Below are 23,358 nucleotides of genomic sequence, written 5' to 3' on the forward strand. Positions count from 1 at the left end.
GCCGTTAAAACAACCAAGGCTTTTGAGATCAAAATGGATGATTTGGAGAATTATAATAGAAGGTCCAATCTACGCATAGTGGGTGTTCCTGAAGGAATTGAGGGGACAGACATGCTTACATGGGTGACCACGTTTCTTCACCAGGTGGTGATACCGGAGTGTAAAGATGATCTCACTATTACTAGAGCCCACCGGGTACCTGCTCGCCCATTTCCGAATTCAACTCTTCCACGAACTATCCTTCTAAATTTTGCTGATATTAGGGTTAAGGAGCGAATTCTTTCCAAGGCAATTCAACAAAGGCAGTTCCCTGTAACTGATACAACGAAATGCCGAATTTTCTCTGATATGTCTGCTGCCGCAGCGAGACGCAGGAAGGAGGTCGTTAAAATTTTACATCTGTTTAAAGCTAAGGGGGCTCAAGCAGTGATTGTACAACAATCCAAACTTAGAGTACTCATTAAAGGAAGATTTCATATGTTGTCAGACGTGGAGGAAGCACAGGCTTTGCTCCATGGAATTTAGAATGGCTAGTCTGACCGTATGTATTCGTTTTTGATTTTTTTTTGTGATAATCTAGATTATGTGATCCTTTTTTTTTTTGCTCTGAAGGGGGGGGAGGGGGGAGCCACGGCCTCGGGGTTGAGGGGTGTAAATTCAGGACACCTCATTGCTAGGGGTTGGTTCCTGTGGTACGCGTGGGAAGATCTAGGCAGTGCTAGGAGGGTGCCACAGGTTGTAGAGGGGGTGGGTGAGGTTTAAAAGGTTAGAAATGAAGTTTTTGGCAAAAAAATCTTTTGCTTCTTTTTTTTTGTAACATGGTCTTTTTGCTGGATTATTTGGTGAATATTGATTTTTGTATTGACTGTTTAAAGTTATGTTGGATAAAAAAAAAAGGGAAATTGTGGATTGTGGGCTCTAAATTCGGGCTTTAATTATGACTAAAATAAGTTTGAAAATTATTTCTTTTAATGTGAACGGTCTAAATAATAAAAAGAAGATGCGGGCAATAGAGACTTGGATTTTGTCTGAAAATCCAGCAATTATTAAGAAACCCATATACCTATTTCAAAATCTGATAACTTTTCCATGTTTAAGGGGTGGGCTTCGCATCGGGGCTTTTCCTTCTTCTCTGAATCAGCGAGAGGAGTCGCACTCTTTATTAGTAGGAGATTAGAGGTGGAGTTGATTCAAACAGATGCAGATACCCAGGGTAGGTGGTGCTGGGCCACATGTAAATTAAAGAATAGACCATTGCATGTCACATTCGTAAGCTTTTATGCCCCCTTGAATGACTGCCCTGAGATATATGACGAAATGTTTCAGTCCCTACTGATGGTTGGGGGAGATATTGTTATTGGAGGGGACTTTAATATTCTTATGAAACCGAACTTGGATTCCACCACTGGTGGGAAAAAGCAGTTGAAACCTAAATCATTTCAGATAATTACGAACAACGTAAGGATTTTCGATCTCGTGGATCCATGGCGTTCTGTGAATCCTGATAAAAGAGAATATACTTGCTGGTCAGGGAGGCATAAGTCATTTTCTCGTATTGATTTTCTTTTGGTGTCTTCAAAATTAAAAATTCAGCATTATCGGATTTTATATAATGGCTTCTCCGACCATGCGATGTTAGTGGCTGAGTTTGTGCTGGAAGAAGGCACGAATTCTCAGAAACGATGGGTTTTTAACAAGGCCTATCTTTCCGATGAAATATGGGTTTCTTCTCTTAAAAAGGAGATTAGGGAGTATATTGAATGAAATTTGGGGACAGCCCCCATACATGTTTTATGGGATTCACTGAAGGCATTTATTCGGGGGGCAGTTATTGGAATGGATGCAAAGGAATCGGCCATCTATAGGAATACAAAGAACCAATTGCAGCAAAACATACAGGTTTTAGTAAACCAAATGTACTGTAATCCCTCTCTCAAGATACAAAATCAATTGAATGCCGCAAAACGGGAGTTGAATGCACATTATTTCACTAGAAGTGAGGAAATCTTTTGCAGACAAACCCAAAAAATTTACGAACATAGTAATTTTACGGGCAAATTCCTAGCATGGCAGGTTAAAGAACGTTCTGCGGCTAATGTAATTCGGTCTCTTAAATCACCAATTAGTGGGGGGGATACTTCAGATCAGGGAGAGATCGGAACAATTATGTTGTCCCATTATGAGAATATCTATACCTCATACCACACTACGGATCAGGGGAGATTAAACGATTTTCTAAATAAATTTGCTCTCCCTACTCTTTCTCGATTAGACCAAGAAGCAATGGCATCATCATTTCTCTCTGATGACCTAGAGTCTGTTGTCAAAAGCCTTCCGCAAGGTAAGGCTTGTGGTCCAGATGGACTCCCCTCGGAATTCTATGTTACGTTTTTTAGTTCTTTTTCGGCGCTTCTTCTTTTACTAGTCAATTCTATTTTGGAGGGTGGCCCAACTCCCGCGTCTTTTTATGATGGAACGGTAGTCAGTTTTTTGAAAAAAGGGAAGCAAGCCTCAGATCCTAACTCTTATCGACCCATAACATTACTGAACTCAGATTATAAAATTATTACAAAATTACTTTCTATTCGGTTTAATCACGTCTCTTCACATTTGATTCACGCAGACCAGAATGGTTTTATTGCCGGCCGTCAATTAATGACTAATACACATTATCTGATTGAGGCTTTAGACTATTTTGAAGTACGAAGGGTTCCTGCTTTAGTTCTCCTTTTAGATGCAGAAAAGGCTTTTGATTTGGTGGTTTGGGATACACTTTTTCTTATATTACAGCACTTTGGTATTCCCTCTCAAATCATTACCCTAATTAGGAATTTATATCAGGGGGCAAAGGCTCATATCCTTGTTAATTCATTTATAGTTGGCTCGATTGCGGTGCAAAGAGGGACAAGGCAAGGATGTCCTTTGTCTCCTGTTCTCTTTGCCTTCTTTATTGAGCCTCTCGCAGTAGCAATTAGAGAAAGTAAGGATATTCTTCCGCCTGTTCCCGGCATGGACAAAATTAAATTATATGCAGACGATATTATGCTGCTGCTGAAACCTGAGAGACATACGCAAAGACTGGTCTTTTCCGTTTTCACTGAATTTGAAATACTGGGGGGATATCGAATTAATAAGAAGAAAACGGAAATCTTAATCTGTGGTAAGAATAATCCTGAATTGCACCCTGATATTCAGAGCTGTGTTAACAATAGACCCAAAAAGTATTTGGGGGTTCTTTTTACACCTCTAGTACGGGAACTATACACATTGAATTTTGAGCCGCTGATTCAAAAAGTCCGTGATATGCTCTCACGATGGAATTTACTGCCTTTATCTATTCTGGGTAGGGTGGCATTGATTACAATGGCAATACTTCCCTTATTTAACTTTTTGTTCTCTACTATTTATTGTTCTCTCCCAAGTGTTTTTTTTTCAAATGTTGAATCTTTATTTTCAGCTTTTGTCTGGGCTAAAAAAAAACCTCGAGTAGCTATTAATGTCTTATATGCAGATAAAGAACAAGGGGGTCTTGGTCTGCCAAATCTGAAAGACTATTACTATGCTTATTTTGCACAGTATCTTTCAAGATTTAAATACTCAATACCTAGAGTCGTTTTGTTCATAAACTTTTTTTTCGATTTAATTTGCAAAGAGTCCAAAATTCCCTCTCCTCTTTCGATAGTTAAATCACCCAAATTAGTTAGATATAAGGTCCTGAGTTGGTTTTTTTAAAAACGTGAAGTTATGTTAAAAAGGTACTCTCTCCCTCTTTTGAGCCTAGTAACTCCGCTGAAGGATGCTGTTCTGGGATTAGGGATTAATATTGGGTCAGAAATCATACAAAATTGGGCCAGATCTGGGTTTACAACTTTATCGAGCTTTGTGAAAAATGGAATATGGCTGACTATTGATGAGATAGCTACTTTAATCTGTGGAAACTTTTTACTTATAGGCTCATATGTTCTCTTGTATAAATCTCTGGCTCAACTCGATTTAGCACAAAATAATCAACTATTACAGTTAACAAATGACCTTTTTTGGTCCCCACTTTTTTAAAATCCCGGAAAATGGAAAAAAAGTTTAGCACAAAGTAGGGAAGAGGATATAAGCCTTAAAGCAATAAAAAAGTGGCAGAAGCAGGAAAACATTAAAATAACTGATAATTTTTGGAATATCTTAAATAAATTTAATTTTACGTTTGTGCGAGGCGCCAATTGGCGACGTATGCTTTTCTTTAGTAAGTGGCTCTTATATTATACTCCTGCAATCATGGCGAAGATGTATAGCTCTTCATCGTCTAATTGTTTTAGATGTACACAACCGGACCTGGCTAATTGGTCGCATATAATGGCCTTCTGCCCTAAACTTAAGTCCTTTTGGAAAGGAATGTTTTCTTTGCTTTCTCTTCATTTACATTTCTCGTTCATTAGGTACGAAAATTTAATCATATTCGGATTGGATCTAGAATTAAAATTGCCCGAGTCTATGGCGAAACTTTTGTATATATTGGTGGCAGTGGCCAGATCACTGATTCTTCAGCACTGGAAGACAGAAACAGTGCCAACTGTAGATGAATGGTTTCAAAAAAGTAGGAAAGTCAGGAAATCCGAATTCATTTTTGCACAAAGGACCGGGGCACTACGTAAATTTACCAAAATTTGGGAATCTTACTTTGACTAATAGTCATTCTTTGAATGGGGTAGACAGATTTCGATATTTGTTACTATATTTTAAATTGCTGAAATTTTCTTATATATGATTTGTGTGGATCTCCCTTTCTTTTCTCTTTGTTGATGTATGATGCTTTGTCCCAGCATATTGTTTATGTTTGATAAACTGTATTGCCAAAAACTCAATAAAAAAAAAAAAAAGAGGATTGTAAATATCAGTCAGGATACACCGAGTGCTTTCGATTTACAATCATTTAGCGGGCTCAATAGTAAAGCTTTTGTACCAGTTTGAATGAGCAAGAAGGTTAAAAAATGCAGTTCCTGAACACAAGCAGGGCCCCCATTTACATTGGCCCTCCCAGGAACTGGTGTGTGTGGGACAGCTGGTGAGATCAGAGAAACCTGGATGATGTTCTCAGTATGATGCTTAAGAGCAGACACACATATAATGGCAAACATTGCACGGTTCCCACACAGTCCCAGTGTGAGAAAAAAATTAGTCATAATAGCTGGCATGTACCTAAATCTATGACTTAGGGTGTCATTTTACTTCCTCAGGTTGGAGTAGTGCTACAAGAAGCTTCTTTTCATCTATAAGTAACTCAAGGAACCTTCTTTATTCCTATAGTAGGTTGTCCTGCGCTTTAATCTGATCTTTAATCCTCATTACAAGTTGATAGTTATTTAGTGCAGGGATACTAGGAGTCATGGGGAGAAGGAATGTTAATATTCTTATACGTATTGCTGCTTCAAATAAGGAGTATCACAAATTGTTTCAAGCGGAATGTGGAATAACACGTGAAACCAACATAATTTGTCAGCATGCAGGTTTCCTTTCCTGATCAAAAAATCGTCAATTTTCCACTGGGATTCACTATCAGTTTGGTAAATGGGAGTGGCTGGAGTGCTATGGGTCAAGTAGGAGCTGGGGGAATGGTACACTAGAGCATGGCAACGATGGAGGGAACTGTTAGCTCAGTGCCTAATTCTAGCCAATGGTTTCTGGTGCTCGGCACTGACACTTAATTGTCAACACCCGTGCTTATTACAGTCTGTCACATGCTGGTGCTGTGTGTCTAATTTACAGATAAGCACAACAGTTGTTTATTAATTGAATACAGATTACAAATGGCGTATACGTGCCACCCAAGCCATTCTTATAGCTTTGGGGTCCTGGAATAGTCTGAATTGTCACACATGTAGTTGTGTTGGTACTCTCACTGGCAGCGCTGGCAGGAGCAATGGGTAGTGCAAGTGGCAGTGGGCTCCTGATGAGGGCCCTGGCACTTACTTTTTTCTCCAAATTGAGCCCTGCATTAGCTCCTCCCTCTACTGTGCATCAGGAAGGCAGGTAGAGGCACTCAGAGTCTGGCTGCTCCTCTGCTCACAGCCCGTGCCTGAGGGTTCAAATGAAATAGATCCAATATGGAGAAAGAACTCTGTTCTTGCAAACTGTACTGAAATAAGGAAACCTGAACAATATAGAATGAAAAGAGAGATTTTCATTTGTGATGGACTAATCAAAGCATGCCTCTAGGGGGAGAAAGAAAGCAGGTGTTAACATTCACAGCGTGAGAAGCTGATGTACTAAGTTGGTAAGTAAACATATGGTTTACAGAAAAGAAAGTTGTGGAACATGGATAGGTATATAGGTGATTTATTAGGTTCTTCGATACATGAACGTATCAGTTAGTGTATGAGAGATTGAGCTCCGGCTTCATAAGAGGAGGCTATCACACTGTACAGTGAGATGACTGCCTCCTCATCACACTTGCTTCAGCCTTCTATGTGTTCATTCATCATCCTTTCCATTAATACAGTGCATTGCAAATAGGTGAGTGTAGTACACCCCTTTGTAAAATTCAGTGATACAAGCTATTGTGTGTTAACCTAAATAGTCACGTAACTAATGTGTGTGGTTCCCATCTAATACAGCACAATATGGAGCAAACAAGTGCACAGGCCCACTTTCAGCGTAGAGATAAGGTGATAGGTGAGGCGAACATTTTTATGTGGACCTTCTAAGGAAGGTGTGGGCCTTGTTGACACGTAAAGTGTGATTGTAGGCTAAAATAATGTTGTGGAGATCTATTGGTACATACTTGGTCTCATTGGCAGGTCAGGGAGAGTTAAAAAATTAACGAGCAATAGGAATGCACAAATAAATATTATATTCTATTAGGGATAAAATGAAAACTCTGCATAGATTGAGAATCTTCATAATAATAAATACTGTGGGCCTGATTAAAAAAGGGCTTCCACACTCATTGTGGAGGGCCCACACTCGTGGTGGGGGGCCCAAACACGTGACAGGATCTCCATAATGAGAATCTGCATGGTGGAGGTGCCACAACGAGTATGTAGGTTACGAGTTGTAGGTTGCAAAGGATCAGGTGATAAACGAGAAATGCAAAGTAGAAAACCTGCATTGAACCTGAAGACAATCAGTGCACAAGAGCAATCAACACAGGGTCATACAGAAAATTGAAATTGATCAGAAAACACTTTGTATACTAGAAAAATAAAAAATGTCTTTCTTTCTCCAAACAATGTATAGCTTAAGCAGGACCAAAGAGTATTTGAATTAGAAATTACCCTTTCAGATGAATAATTGGATTGGCATTGATTATCTCTTCTTTCTTTCAGGAACTTCAACGGCGGCAGTCAGACACTTACAGTGAACTAAAGAGAGATGGAAAGTGAATACTTGTACAATTCCACACCTTCAACATTGCACCACATTCTCAAAGGGGAATTTGTTCCCAAGGGGGATACCTTCCCCTTTGTGAATTGTGGCAGGATCATTGTGTTATGTTCCTGGGTTAGGCCCTTGTAGCAAAGCTGCTCCTTTTTTACATTGCCCTTTTCTCACAATAACATTTCTGCTCTAAACCTTTGCACACATTTGCGTGCTCGACAATGTTGGATTCGTTTCTCTGAAACTACTTTGTTTACAGATCTATCTTCGCACAACATTATCACGATGCCTTGAACATCATGTCTAAGGCCTCTTTGTGCACTATGTACAAATGTCGTTCTATATTCATCCAAGGGGCACCAGAACTATCCATAATATTGCTAATCTACAAAATATATCACAAGGATGCTTTCTATTATAAATAATGAGCATCCCGAGAGATTAGCAGAGGAGACACTTCACCTGACACCGAGGGTCCCTGCATGCTGAGACTTCAGCATGCCGCAGTCTGTCATCTCTTGAGGGGTGTCCAGTTTGTGACCAAGATGAGTTCTTTCATTCTCTCCTGCCAGGTAATGGGGTTGGAACGTCCCTAGGAGAGATTCATGGCTCTACAGCTACACACACTATAGGTACACTTAGAGTAGGATTTTGCACAGTAGGAGTACGCCTGATTATTGCCTTGTTTATATGCCTGCATAAATACACTGTTTTAGTATCATGGTAGAGCTATACCTACTATCTACTCTTTTGGTGCTTGTTATCACTTTCATCTGCATCTGTCTACTGATTATCGCAGCCCATGTATTCTATACAAGAATACCATTGGTTCAATAAATATATTAAAAACATCCCACTGAGTATTTTCTGTACATTTCTCTGAGCACCTGTAAGCACGAGTGACTGAGCAAAAGGTTCTGATCTGTTTCCATGATCCCTGAGGGGGGGAACAACCTTTACAACGCAACTTTTATAACGCACTACACTTACAACGCATTTTTTACAACGCAAAATCCATTACAACGCACTACACTTACAACGCATGACACTACAATGCATTTTTAAAAACTACCTTTACAACGCATTCCATTACAACGCATACTACCTTTACAACGCATACCATTACAACGCATAATATTACACTACACTATCCAACACTTACCCTACTGTTGCACCCCCTGGAGTTAGAATAGTAATTTTTACCCCTATACCATCCAACACTTACCCTACTGTTGCACCCCCTGGAGTTAGAATAGTAATTTTTACCCCTATACTATCCAACACTTACCCTACTGTTGCACCCCCTGGAGTTAGAATAGTAATTTTTACCCCTATACTATCCAACACTTACCCTACTGTTGCACCCCCTGGAGTTAGAATAGTAATTTTTACCCCTATACTATCCAACACTTACCCTACTGTTGCACCCCCTGGAGTTAGAATAGTAATTTTTACCCCTATACTATCCAACACTTACCCTACTGTTGCACCCCCTGGAGTTAGAATAGTAATTTTTACCCCTATACTATCCAACACTTACCCTACTGTTGCACCCCCTGGAGTTAGAATAGCAATTTTTACCCCTATACTATCCAACACTTACCCTACTGTTGCACCCCCTGGAGTTGGAATAGTAATTTTTACCCCTATACTATCCAACACTTACCCTACTGTTGCACCCCCTGGAGTTAGAATAGCAATTTTTACCCCTATACTATCCAACACTTACCCTACTGTTGCACCCCCTGGAGTTAGAATAGTAATTTTTACCCCTATACTATCCAACACTTACCCTACTGTTGCACCCCCTGGAGTTAGAATAGTAATTTTTACCCCTATACTATCCAACACTTACCCTACTGTTGCACCCCCTGGAGTTAGAAAAGTAATTTTTACCCCTATACTATCTAATACTTACCTTAAATGCAATTTAATATTATGCGTTGTAATGGTATGCGTTGTAAAGGTAGTATGCGTTGTAATGGAATGCGTTGTAAAGGTAGTTTTTAAAAATGCTTTGTGTTGTCATGCGTTGTAAGTGTAGTGCGTTGTAATGGATTTTGCGTTGTAAAAATGCGTTGTAAGTGCATGCGTTGTAAAAGTGTGCGTTGTAACGACATACATCCCCCTGAGGGGTCAGGGTTGTCATGTTCTGTGGTTGCCAGAAACCATTTGCTCCCTGGTAAGGTTAGGGTGGCTGACGGCAGCACTGTGAGCTAGATGGTTTCTAGGCCAACATATTCTGCGGGGATGCCCAGAATCAGTCTATGCACCTCACCTAAAGTTTATCCTGCCAACAAATGTGCAGGTCCTATGGATTAGTGGGAACTACACGCCATGGCACTCAACATTGTTTGGGCTCTTATTTAACTAGTCTATCTGAGTAGTTCAGTTGTGCTTTTCTCAGTGAACCCTACTCAGCTCCAAACCGGAGACGTCTGTGATATAAAGGAAAAATTTGCCTCAGCTGAGTAGATATACCCTATGTATTGTTTGTAGGTTGTTCAAATTTCTAGGATAACATTTTGCCACTTGGTGCTAACCATATCTCCGTAAATTCATCTTCATAAATTATACTCTCCTCACAAAATGTCCATAAATGGAGATACCGGTAGAGAGAATGTAATTGCTTGAATATTACAGAAAATTGCAGTGACTCTGAAAGTGTTAAATTACGGCCTCTGGACAATGGGTGATGATGTTACCTCCATGGTTGAGGCACACAAAGCATTCAGAACAGAGTTACTCTACTCTTGGGTTAAATTCCCACATGCAGATGCTCGCTCGAAATTGTTTCACACTTATATTGAAAATGAGACACCAGAGGAATATTTTCCACATGTGGACATAGAAATTCCTTTAACTTCCCAAGAACATATAAAAGTCGCCCTCCCCCATACTGTATAAAATGTGAGATTTAGTCCGCTCAGTAAAGAAGGAGCGACTTGGCCAGTCTTAGCCGCTTATACACCACATCCTAATCTTGCTGATTTAGATGCAGCAGAAATAACAATACTATACAAAGATTTGTTAAGGATTTACAGAAATCACACACAGTAAATTATGTTAACACTAACAGTTAACCCTGCACGGATGGCTCAGACTGCACAACCTCAGTTAGCTTCTGCGGGTATCAGCCCTCAGTCGTTGAACACCACTTTGGGAAAGGTTCCTACCATTCTGGAGCAAAATCTGTTCTGGATAGCACAGAAAACAAGCCAGCTTGAAGCAGTCTTTCCCCATACGGGACCACAGGATAAACACAGAATATTAACAATCTGCTTGCAAATGGGGATCGCCCCTCTTGGTGAAAAATTGTGCCACTCGGGGTACAGTCTTTGCTGCAGTCTACACCAGAACTCATGGTACCCCTTCAATAACAGTTCTACCTGATGTACTGAAACAAGTACAAAGTGAGTACGTGGCAGGACCTGACCTGGAGTTAGGGATGAAACTGATGGGGAATATTGCCATGGTAGCAACCCTTATGATAAGTAACATAAAAGGGGAAGCAGCAGCATTGGCTATACACACAAGATAATTGGGAAGCTAGACAAATTAAGAGTAATTCTGAAAAAGATAACTCTTCGCAAGCACCTCAGTCTTCCAAAAAGAAATGGGACAATAAATAAAAAAAATAATAAAAAAAATAATACACAATCACAGGGTGGGTCTCCTCAGCAGGAATCCACTGACAAAAAATATAATATAAGAAATCGTGAAAATATTAAAAAGCCTGACAAGTATCAGGATAGTGATACACATTCCTGTCATTCCTGTCAGGTTCAGAGAGAGGTGGACAGTCAGAGCGCAGATCAGAAGAGCGTGTGAAGACAGAAAGGGAATCGCTTCAGATTACATCCTTAAATAGGACAAACAAAAGACTCAAAAAGCTCAATTCAAAAATAGGAAGGTAGCTGGAATTCAAATAAGACATGCCCAGGCTACTGAGGACTCCGCTTCTGAATGGGGAGTGGGCAGTGACGATGCTGGTCAGCGCAGCAGAAGTCACAATTGCCCACCGGAACATGATGGATTATCAGGTGGTAGTAATGCTGAATGAACATTTCATGGTGGAAACACCTGATACAAAGGCAAGTGTCCCACATTGTTTATTCAAAATAACGCTCCAAATGGAGGAGGGGCATACTCAAGAACATCAAGGCTCTCTTTTGGGAGAATCTGACACACAGTTCAGAAATTATTTTGGCTGAAAAAGATTGGCCATCTGAGTTCCCACTGGTAGAAATAGTTATTTTACCTGCTTTCCCTGACCTGGTTCCGGAATCAGTTAAACATTCATATGCGCAGGAGTGGGCATTAGCGCTAGCTCCTGTACTTTACCGCAGTCATGTTGGGTGGGGTGATGAGTCTCCCCATTAAAATCACTTACTCAACCGCAAAGACAGTATCCAATAAATAATGAAGCTAAAAAACAAGTTGGGAAATCCTAGAACAACTTGAGCACCAGGGTGTAATAGAAAATTGCACCTCATCCATGAATAATCCCTTGTTTCCGGTAATGAAACCAGACAATTCATATCATCTCATTTTAGACTATAGACATTTTAACACTTCCATACGCACATTTGCAGTACAAAATACACATAGTGCCGCACTAATGAATAACATTGTGCGGAACAAATACAAAACCACACTAGATATCTCAAATGGATTTTTATGCCAGAATATTGCGCCTATAAGCAGATATTTGACTGCATTTTTAGCGCTAGGTTCACGGCGTAAATTTTGGCATTTGCCTCAAGGGTATAAAATAGCCTTGGGCTGCTTTCAGCCAGGGTAACAGAGTTACTTCAAAATTTTGATGAGGAGGCATAGTCCTATGCAGATGATATTTATCTGACAGACGAAGAGTTAATGGAACACTTAGCTATAATGAACCATATCATTCTTGGGTTTGCTCACTTGGGCTACAATTTTTATTTAAAAAAATCAAAAATTGTTAACCCCAATGTTCTGTTTCTGGGATATGAGCTGTCAAGTGAAGGCAACAACCTTGCGGCATATTTTTTAGAAAAATTTGCACTGCTCACACCTCCAAATGATTACAATCAATGTTAATATTTTTTAATTTTGGCAGAACATACATTTTGGATCACGCAGAACGTGTAAAACCGTTCTATGATTTAATTGGACCAGATTTTTTAATCAACCATTGGACACGGGAACAAACATTTTAATTTCCGTACAAGCTGATATGATAGCTTCCAAATATTTGCACACACTTGTAAACACAACTAACCTGTCGCTGGACCTACCGGGTACACCTATATCACTTTCAATGAAGTGGATACAGTACCCATTGCACACAAATCACATTTGTACACCAACGCTAAGATTCGTTTTGCACCTACTGAGAAAATTCTCACGGAGGTACAGACTGCTGTAGTGAGAGAGAGAACACTGGCTCAGGGTAATCAAATAATTGTCGTTACCCCAGTACCGACCTTAGAGGCATTACCAAAGCAAGGATTCCAAATGCCAAAGCATTACATCTAAGATGGATTCAATGGGCTAACTCTCTCACTGCGACAGATGTAGATTACCGATTCGATTCTACATTATAAAAACAATCATTTCTGCAGTATGAACAAGAATATCCTCTGTTGAATGAAATAATCCCTCTAGGTCAATACAAATGCATCATTTATACTGGTGGATCCGCTCAGTCTGCCCTAGGAACACAACAACAATATTCTGTGGCATGCACAATTGTAAAGGTGTGCATGCATGACAGAAAGTTCTGTCCTGGAAAAACACACGCTCAGTCCTTAGGGAACTGTACAGTACAGCTGGCAGAACTCAAAGTCCTGATAATGGCACTACAAAGTATGGATACTAAATTTCCCACACTAATAGTGTGCGATTCATACTACTGTGTTCCTTCCTATAAGAAATATCTTCACTATTGGGGCCAAAATGGATTTCGAGATTCCAAGGTTTGCACAGTCAAGCACAAGATACTTTGGGAACAGGTGATGAACCTGAAAGAATGCTTGTCACGGGCTCATGTTATTCACACATCGAGTCACCAGCATGTTGGCATTCACGTTGAAGGGAATTCCATGGCCGATGAGGCTGAAAAGGCAAAAGTTCACGCTACTGTCATTGCTTCAATCACTCATTCAAGTACTACGAGAATAGACACAAACATCATGGTGGCCGCCAATGCTGCTTGCAATGACACCCACCTTCCAAAGGGTTTTTCACTCAAGTACTCCTACAAGTTAGATGCACAAACCATTCCATATGCTCAGATTTCGGGAGTGGGGTATAGAGTAATACCAAACATTGATCATAGATTGTGTTTAAGACTATCTGCACATGAGGGTCTCGGATCAGCACACACAGGGCTCATTGCTACAGTTTCTCTAGTGAAGCATTGCTATTGGTTGCATGGTTTTACAAAACAGACCAAGGACTTTGTCCTGAAATGTGACATCTGCCAGCAGATTAAGGGTTCATCATAGCATGTCCTCCTTAGACACCTTTATTGATCTCAGACAAACCTTTAGTGGTTATTTATGTGGATCACTGCAGCCCCTTAACTCAGACAGGGCTTACAAGTACATCTTGGGGGCAGTGGATTGATGCTCCAGGTTCCTGTGGGTTTGGCCTCAGCGCTCAGCTGATGCTTGAACTATTATAAAGGATTTGTGAATCTTTATCGGGACATACACAATTGACACACTACATTCTGACCAGGGCCTGGCGTTTAGCTCTTGGGTGTGGCCTTGCGGTACTCATCCCCATACCATCCAGTGGGAAATTTGGTTGTTGAAATGAAAAATAGTGTTCCTTAACAGGGGGGTCAAGAGGGCACTCAATAAAAATGTACTCCTTACAAACTCCTGTTTAGATTGAGAACGTGGGTAACAGACCTTGATAATGTCAGCATAGTGGCGGTGGAAACAGCTTTTGAAGTCAATGAACGTTGGGCTGTTTTACACAAACGTGATGAATTCCAGGGCGCATAAATCAACATCCAAATTTACCAATCAATCAATCAATCTATTTGTAAAGCGCGCTACTCACCCGGAGGGTCTCAAGGCGCTAGGGAAAGGGGGGTCCGCTACTGCTCGAACAGCCAGGTCTTGAGATGCTTCCTGAAGGAGAGGTGGTCTTGGGTAAGACAGAAGTGGATGGGGAGGGAGTTCCATGTCTTGGCTGCTAGGTAGGAGAAGGATCTTCCTCCCATGGTGGCTCTTCGAATGCGTGGAACGGCGGCGAGGGCGTGGCTGGACAATCGTAGCTGGCGGGTGGGAGTGTAGAAGGTCAGGCAGTTGTTGAGGTACCTGGGGCCCAGGTCATGGAGGGCTTTGTGTGCATGGGTGAGGAGTCGGAACGTGATTCTCTTGCTGACGGGTAGCCAGTGCAGGTCTTTCAGGTGTCCGGAGATGTGGCCGTGACGGGGGAGGTCCAGGATGAGTCGTGCGGAGGCGTTCTGGATGCGTTGGAGTCTTTTCTGTAGTTTGGCTGTGGTTCCGGTGTAGAGGGTGTTAACGTCGTCCAAACGGCTGGTGACAAGTGCCTGGGTGACCGTCTTCCTGGTTTCAGTGGGGATCCATCAGAGGATCTTTCGGAGCATGCGTAAGATGTTGAAGCATGATGATGAGACGGCGTTGACTTGTATGGTCATTGAGAGGGAGGAGTCCAGGATGAAGCCCAGGTTGCGTGCGTGGTCCGTTGGTTTGGGTGCACTGCCCAGGGCGGGGGGCCACCAGGAGTCGTCCCAAGCAGAGGGAGATGGTCCAAGGATGAGGACTTCTGTCTTGTCTGAGTTCAGTTTCAGGCGGCTGTTCATCATCCACTCGGCTACGTCTTTTATCCCTTCGTGAAGGTTGGTTCTGGCGGTGGCTGGGTCGTTGGTGAGGGAGAGGATCAGCTGGGTGTCGTCGGCGTGTCGTCGGCATACGAGGTTGTGTTGGCGTGCGATGGCTGCGAGTGGGCTCATGTAGACGTTGAAGAGGGTGGGGCTGAGTGATGATCCCTGTGGTATGCCGCAGATGACTTCGGTGGCCTCGGATCTGAACGGGGGGAGGCGGACTCTCTGGGTTCTTCCGGCGAGGAATGAGATGATCCACTCTAGGGCCTTCTCTTGGATTCCGATGTTGCTGAGGCGCTGCACTAGGGTGCGGTGGCAGACAGTGTCGAACGCTGCGGAGAGGTCTAGAAGGATGAGGGCCGCTGTTTCCCCATTGTCGAGCAGGGCTCGGATGTCGTCAGTGGCTGCGATGAGGGCTGTCTCGGTGCTGTGGTTGGCTCGGAAGCCGGATTGCGAGTGGTCGAGGGATCCGTTCGTCTCGAGGACGGCAGCAAGCTGTCTGTTGACGGTCTTCTCGATGACTTTGGCAGGAAATGGGAGGAGCGAGATGGGGCGGTAGTACTTGAGGTCGGTGGGGTCTGCTGAAAGTTTCTTCAGGAGGGCGCTGAGTTCGGCATGCTTCCAGCTCTCCGGGAAGGTGGCGGTGTTGAAGGAGCAGTTGATGATGTCCCGGAGTTGGGGTGCGATGACGGAGTCGGCCTTGTTGAAGACCACCACTGGAGAATTGAGAATTGAAAGTTGTACCGCCAAGACCATCCTGGATCCTGAAAATGGGGAATCTAGTCAGTGAGAAAATTGTCGAAGGTACTATAACTGTACTTCTTCCACCCATTGCTAGTCTCAGAGACAAAAGGTTTGTCTCCATTGATCTGATCAAACCACACTATGTGGCCGATTCTCAACAGTAGGCTGTGTGAGCTCTTTCGGTAGCAATCACACTCCTCCTACTAAAGACAGATGATTTCCCTCTGCAACAAGAAGCTATACACAAAGATGAAATAATAGTTCTTCCTGTTGAAACAAGTACAACTGCATAGTCAACGAGTACTGAAATCTCAGTTTGAAAGCTTGATGACGTCTATGTGAATATGCCACAGATCTCCCATTTCTAATGTGCTGAGCTGCCAAAAATGGACAGGACGGTGTCTGGCTAATTTGTGTATTATGATGACTTCTCATCGGATTCAAGTGAACCGCAGCTGCCACCATTGCCCCTCCCTTTCAGGCTACGAGTGTATACTCTATCTTTGGCTTAAAAAATACATACTTTGTTGTTCCTTAGATACATCTTTGAATTATAGTCAGTTTACTATTTCTGGTCCTCTAGATTGGTTTGGTGACTGTCCTTTCTCTACTCCTGAATAGATACTATCTCCCAGGACAATCTGCAATACAACTTATGAACTTGGTTCTGAAACCACATGCATCATTGCATTGTGAACTAAGGGACTTGTCCCTGATGAACATTACAGTAGTTCCAGTTCCGGAAGAAATAGTATGGGATAGGATATTGTATGATGTATATGTTCCTACTGAACTTTTACAAATTGCATTTTGTTTAAAATTTCTTTGAATGATATCATAACCTCTAGTACTTTCTATGATGATTGGGACATTGAAACTGCGCATAATTTGCTTGCAGAACTAGAGCAATCAGCTACATTTTCAAATGATGAATTGTATGATGGTGCATCTAATTTTGGTGACATGTTCTGTTATCAACATTATGTTCACCATTTTTTTACACAAAGCTAGTATCCCCCACACTGTTTATATTTGCACGCAATGGGAATACTGCCCAACACCGCCAAAGGTAGTTCAGAAAAATAAGCAAACTTTTGTGAAAATGTTTTTGGTTTCGATACATCAGACCCAGCCTCTTATTAGTTTAGGCTTGCTCCCACAGCAGCAAAGAAAAATATGCTAACAAACAACAAGCTGATATACTCATGCTTCTTTATTTCCCAACTGTCTGTTCAAGGTTTTGACTTTTGGAAAGACACCATAGATACAAAATCCATCTGGGGGACAAAAGATTGGCAGGTTCGCTGAACAGAGGCTTTATTTAGAGCATTCCTCATACCACATCAAATCATTTTCCTGAATAAAACAGTGCAACAAACTTCCTGTCTCGGAATAGCCAAAATGAAGGTTTTTAACACACCTCGCAATCCCGCATTCTGACACTTCGTGAATTGGCAGCACTTAAAACACCTTAGTCGGGATACATTGGACACCATGAAACGTAACAATTCTTTTAATTCATCAGATCCCAATGGGTCAATCTAGATACCTAGGTAACACCGAAGGGTTTAGAATTAATAGGCTGGATAAGTGATATGTACAAACAGTTGCCGCAAACAGGGCTGGTGACATATAGTGTTGGGTAGTTGTGCCTTGTTTGGCTGAAAACCTCAACACTCTCTCAGGTGAAGCAACACTTGTCCCTTCTTTCTGATGACATGGATCTCAGGGATTTTCTAGTAGGTCCCAGAACCCATGTCAAAAGCACTTCTTGTATGGCAAATACAATGAGGTGTGGAAATTTCTCAACAGGAGATTGCGCAAGATCGACAGAGTTAATTTGGAAAAGGCTTTGGCTGTGGGTAACAACAGCATGACCACTTTTCTCATACAGAATGTATTCACTGGGCAACATAGTGTTTTCAGAGATTGACATTAGTCAGCAAGAGAAGTCTATTTTACAGCATGGACAGTCACAATTATGGTCGGTTGTTATACTGAGCTGAACTTTACAAACACTACATTCTGGCCATGTGCCATGCCATTACATCAATAGTACGAGTCTGTTTTATGCCTACGATCTAACAGAAAGACAGAAAGCAATGGCACGCAGAGGTGGGAAGTATACCATGTTGCACATTGAAAAGTTAGACCAATTACCTTTTACACCATCCACAAAATGGATAATCCATGGTTACATCACCCTACCGGTCATGACTTTACAATTAAAATATTGTCACCAATACCAGCAGGTAGGCAGATATGAATGGTTAGGGGAAGGTTATGTGCATGAGTATTGGAAGTTACCATTCAGGTTTAGATGCATGAATGTGGATGCAGAAGTTTTCCTTAGTTGGTCAGACTGTGAGGATGCTCTAAGCTAGCCTCTAGTTTGCAAGGACATTTCTCTTCATGGGGAATGCAATGCTCTGGTTGCGAATGTGTCTTCTTATCTGAAGGTTCCCCCGGCTGCTGTGATTCATCCAGTTTTCAAGCTGTTGTCAAATGGGAGGTATTTGATGCTGACTGATCAAGGTTGCTGTTAAATGGAACTGGACATCTCTTATCTGGATCTGTTAATGGTTAATTCTATAGCCCCTTATTACACATAAGTATTGTTTCTACCTGCCCGCACAGTTAGGGAGGCAACGCTATGGCATTTGATAAATGGTTCCACCATACAATTTGATTCTCAGAGCAAAATGAAAGCCATGCTTTTTTTTAAAGGATGTGGCCTTAACTTCAGCCAAAGAGACGTTTGATCTCTGGGTTGCAAGGTCCTCGTCTAAGATACAGACACTACTCCATACTAACATCCCACTGCATTTTGGGTAACTGGTGCACTGTATCTTTAATGTGTCTGATACGAAGGGAATAGTGCAATTTTTTTAAATGTATCGGGTCTGGATGGTTTAGCACCTTTCAGACGATTTTTTGAGTTTTTACTTTCTTTCATACACTCCGTGTTGGGAAGCAATTTTGGAAGGCTCCTGCTTGTCCTGCTGCTTGTGGCGGGAATGCTGATTTACATTTTTCTACTCTGCAATGGATATCCCAGTTCAACCCAGAATGGAGACAGCACTGCTTGTGCTCCTTTGCAGTGAGCGCACAGTACACTGATTTGGCACACCTGAGCTTCGAGAACTGAATGAGCACTGGTTCTTGTCCTTCAGGCCTGTTTGGCTTAACTGCATACAACCTGTATTCCGCTGCCTGCTATGAACTCACAAATATGTTTTGGATCTATCCGTAGGATCACAATCGGTTGCACCACTGGACATTGAAGTACCTACCGCTTAAAGACCCATGGGTATTGTTGTCCCCAGCGTATTCCATTGCTGATGAATGCATTCTTCAAACCACCCTGGGATGCTTTGGCTCCGAATGAAACGGACACTGGCTCAATAGTATGCTTGCAGGATGCAGTCCCTCCCTCAGTGGCTGTTGAGGGAATTGGATGGAATCACCTTTGCTCCGTAAACCTGCTAAGTGGTGCGCCTCTGGGACTGTCGCAGTTGTGGGCAACAGTAATGTTGAGTCTACCACTCAGAACACATAAACAATTGTCTTTCCCGTGTGGTGGGAACCATTTGGCCTGTTTGTTACAAAACAAAATGAAAATGGATCAACAGCTAGGCGCCATGGCTTTCTGAGTGCTTGGAATTTCACTTAGTATAATGACCTTGAGGGTTTTATATGAATATTTTAAAGAGAAGCTTGCTTTTAGATTATTTTAAGAGTAGTCTTTTAACCTTTTTTTAAAATTTTGCTTCTTTATAGCTTGTTGGCTTTTTAGATAGCTTTTTTATATCAAACCTTAGTATGAGGAGTGGGTGTTATGTACTCGGGTTAGGCCTATGTAGCAAAGCTGCTCATTTTTTTACATTATCATTTTTTCACAATAACAATTCTGCCATTAACGTTTGCACATATTTACCTGCATGACAATGTTGGATTTGTTTCTCTGAAACTACTGTGTTTACACATCTACCTTCGCACAACATTATCACAATGTCTCAAACATCATTTCCAGGGCCTCTTTATGCATTATGTACAAATGTCATTCTATCTTCATCCACTGGGCAACAAAGCTATTGTTAGAACCCAGTGTCTCTAGTTGGCAATGGCATACACCTTGCGTCTAAATCAGGGAAAGGGGATTACACTACTGGATAACCCCTGCTCACCCCCTTGGTAGCTTGGCACGAGCAGGCAGGCTTATCTCAGAGGCAGTGTGTTAAGCATTTGTGAACACATACAGTAATACAGTGAAAACACTACAGACAGCCACCACATCGGGTTGTATAAAAATAAATATTCTTTATATAAACTTATCACAAGACCACAAACGAAAAAATCCACTATACTGTAATCACAAGTAATACTTTACAATGGTAGAAGTTATTAAAAAAATAGGTCATTCACTTAATCAGTCTTTAGCAACAGATAACCCCAACGGGAGTTATCATGACGTAGAGGTCAAAGAGTTCCCAAAGTACAGCACCGAGCGCGAGGTGCGCATCATCGAGCCCGGAGTCAAAACAGACCCCCACAGAACAGTACCTTGGAAAGCAAAAACAAAGACAGCTCAAGGCGTCGGGGAGGTGTGATGTCATTGACGTGTTGCAGCGTTGGTTCTTTGCTTCGGGGGAGATGATGCATAAGTGTTCTGGATTCTTGTGCAGGCAGGGGAGGCATCGGTTCCTGACCGGAGAGGAGGTGACGTTGCGATGGCGTCGACACCACAGTTCCTTACGATGTCACAATGTCGATGAGTTCTTAGCCACCTTCGTCGAGGATCGGCTCCACGATGATATCAGTTTCGGAGTCGATACGGCACGGCAGCAGGCGTCAGTTTACAGGTACAAGTCGGAGCAGCGCTCACAACTTCGATGCAGATTGCTGCGACGTTCACTGGCGTTCGGGTTACAGATTTCTTCCGTAGCGACTGAAACAGCAAGTTCCAGAAGCAGGCAAACAGAAGGGGTGAAGTCTTTTGTATCCCTGACACTTCAGACAGGAGGTAAGCTCAGTTCAAGCCCTTAGAGAAATATTCTACAAGATGATGAAAGTTCTGTAAAAGTTCCTTCTCCTTTCCTCGGCAATCAAGACACCACTGCAGGTCAACCCAACAACAGCACACTGGCAGAGGGGCAGTCCAAACTCCTGCAGCTTTCTTCGGTTCTTCTCCTCGGCAAAGGTTTGTCTTGTGGTCTCAGAAGTGATCTAAAGTCTTGGGGTCTGGGCCCCAATATTTATACTCAGAAATTCTTTTTCCTCTGAAGGCAGAGGTCCTGTACCTAGTCCAGACCAGTTCTGGGTGCATTCTGCCAGTGCACAACTTCTTCCTTTGTCAGATTAGGCCAGGGTCATCAGACGCACCACCGGAGGTGGAGCCAGCATTGTGGAGAGCAGGCACAGCTCTATACAGGCCCAGGTGCTTCTCCTCCCACCACTTCTCAGGTAGATCGGCCTATTCAGCCTAGTGCTGACTCACCCTGTCTCCTGGAGTCCCCCAGACCCTGTCACTCACAAAACCAGACATACAATACACATGCTAGCAGAGGCAGGTTGAATGGTTAGGTAAGAAAATACCTACTTTCTAAAAGTGGTATTTTCAAAAACAGAATGTTAAAACCAACTTCACTAAAAGATGCATTGTATCATTCTGACTTGAGGCATACTAATCTTGAATCTCTACCTAGTTCCCTGAGTCCGTTAGGATAATAAGATGTTATAATCAAACTGCCCATTCTGGCCTAGGGGAACAGGTAGCCTTGCAATAGTGAAAAACAAAATAGGTTGTTGTTCACTATCAGGTCACACCACACACATCAGGGCATGTCCTACCTTTTACATACAACTCACCCTGCCCGTAGGCCTACGGTAGGGGTGACTGATATGCAGAAAAGGTAAGGTTCAAGGACCGGCAAGTGTGTGCATTCAACGGGTCGACACCGCAGTCCCAGACTGCGTATCGGCTCTGCAGTGGCAGGCCCGAGTTACACTATATGGGCTGCTTCGGTGGGTGGCACAATCGGTGCTGCAAACCCACCAGCAGCATTTGATTTACAAGCCCTGGGCACACGCGGTGCACAATACGAGGGTCTGACAGTAAATCAAATAAGTCAATCATGTAGTCACTAATCAGAACATCAATTTAACATAGGGAGCACTTTAACTGTGGCACTGAATAGCAGTGGCACATTGTCCAAAGCATCTAAACCAGCAAAACATATCAAAAACAGTAGGCGATCAGTAAAAAATGGAAGGGAGACTCACACCAATGGTACCAGGCCTAACACGTGTCTCATCCAGCTGAAATGTGTGGAGAACAACCCACCCCCCTGGGAGTTCTCTTTACTAAGGTGGAAAAATCTGGACAGACCATCCGCATTGCCGTGTTCTGTATCAGTGCGGTGTTACACCGTAAAGTCCATCCCCTGTAGGGAAATGGACCAGCTCAACAGCTTTGGATTCTCACCCCTCATCTGCATCAACCATCTGAGGGGCCAGTGGTCTGTCTGAACCCGGAAGTGAGTCCCAAACAGGTATGGTCTCAACTTCTTCAGTGCCCAGACCACAGCAAATGCCTCACGCTCAATTGCACTCCACCTCTGTTCCCATGGAAGTAACCTCCTACCGATGAAGGCTACAGGTTGATCTAGGCCCTCCTCATTAATATGTGATAGAACAGCCCCCACAACATATTCTGAGGCATCTGTTTGGACAACAAATTCCTTTGAGAAGTTGGGCGCCTGAAGTACGGGTGCCGTACACATGGCAGTCTTCAGGGCGTCAAAAGCCTTCTGACACCTCAGTTCACTTTCTTGGGCTGCTTCCTGGAAGTCAGCTCTGTCAAGGGTGCAACAATGTTGCCATACCCCTTGACAAACCTCCTGTAGTACACCGTGAGTCTTAAAAAGGCTCTCACCTGTGTCTGAGTCTTGGGGGGTTCCCATACCAAGATGGTATCAATCTTGGATTGTAGGGGTGCCACATGGCCGCTTCCCACCTGGTGACCCAAGTACACCATGGTACCCTGCCCGATCTGGCACTTACTCGCCTTGATCGTGAGGCCTGCCTTCCGCAGCGCCATCAACACTTCCCAGAGGTGTGGCAGATGTTCTTCCCTACTGACGCTGAACACTGCGATCTCGTCCAGGTACGCGGCACTGAAATCTTCCAGCCCAGGTAACACCTGGTTGACGAACCTCTGAAATGTGGCAGGGGCATTCTTCATCCCAAAGGGCATAACCCAGAATTGGTAGTGCCCATCTGGGGTGGAGAATGCTGACCTCTCCTTTGCCCCATCGGTCAAGGCGATCAGCCAGTACCCAGACATCAAATCAAATGTACTGAGGTACCGTGCAGCCCCTAGCCGATCAATGAGCTCATCA

General features: G+C 42.7%; 1 protein-coding gene across 2 annotated transcripts in view; it reads left to right on the forward strand.

Annotated features, from left to right (window-relative positions):
* The window catches only part of LOC146808991 (sialic acid-binding Ig-like lectin 9), a 228,264-nt gene extending 220,045 nt beyond the window's left edge, over nt 1-8,219 (forward strand). For both annotated transcript variants that reach the window (XR_014965510.1, XM_085614276.1), the window contains exon 8: nt 7,317-8,219. Coding sequence is in view for 1 of the 2 variants with exons in the window: in XM_085614276.1 (XP_085470402.1) it covers nt 7,317-7,373 (57 nt within the window). In the remaining variant the exon portion in view is untranslated. The remainder of the gene's footprint in view (nt 1-7,316) is intronic.
* Nucleotides 8,220-23,358: the final 15,139 nt, after the last annotated feature.

Source organism: Triturus cristatus, chromosome 7 (assembly GCF_964204655.1).
Source record: "Triturus cristatus chromosome 7, aTriCri1.1, whole genome shotgun sequence".
Lineage (NCBI taxonomy): Eukaryota > Metazoa > Chordata > Amphibia > Caudata > Salamandridae > Triturus > Triturus cristatus.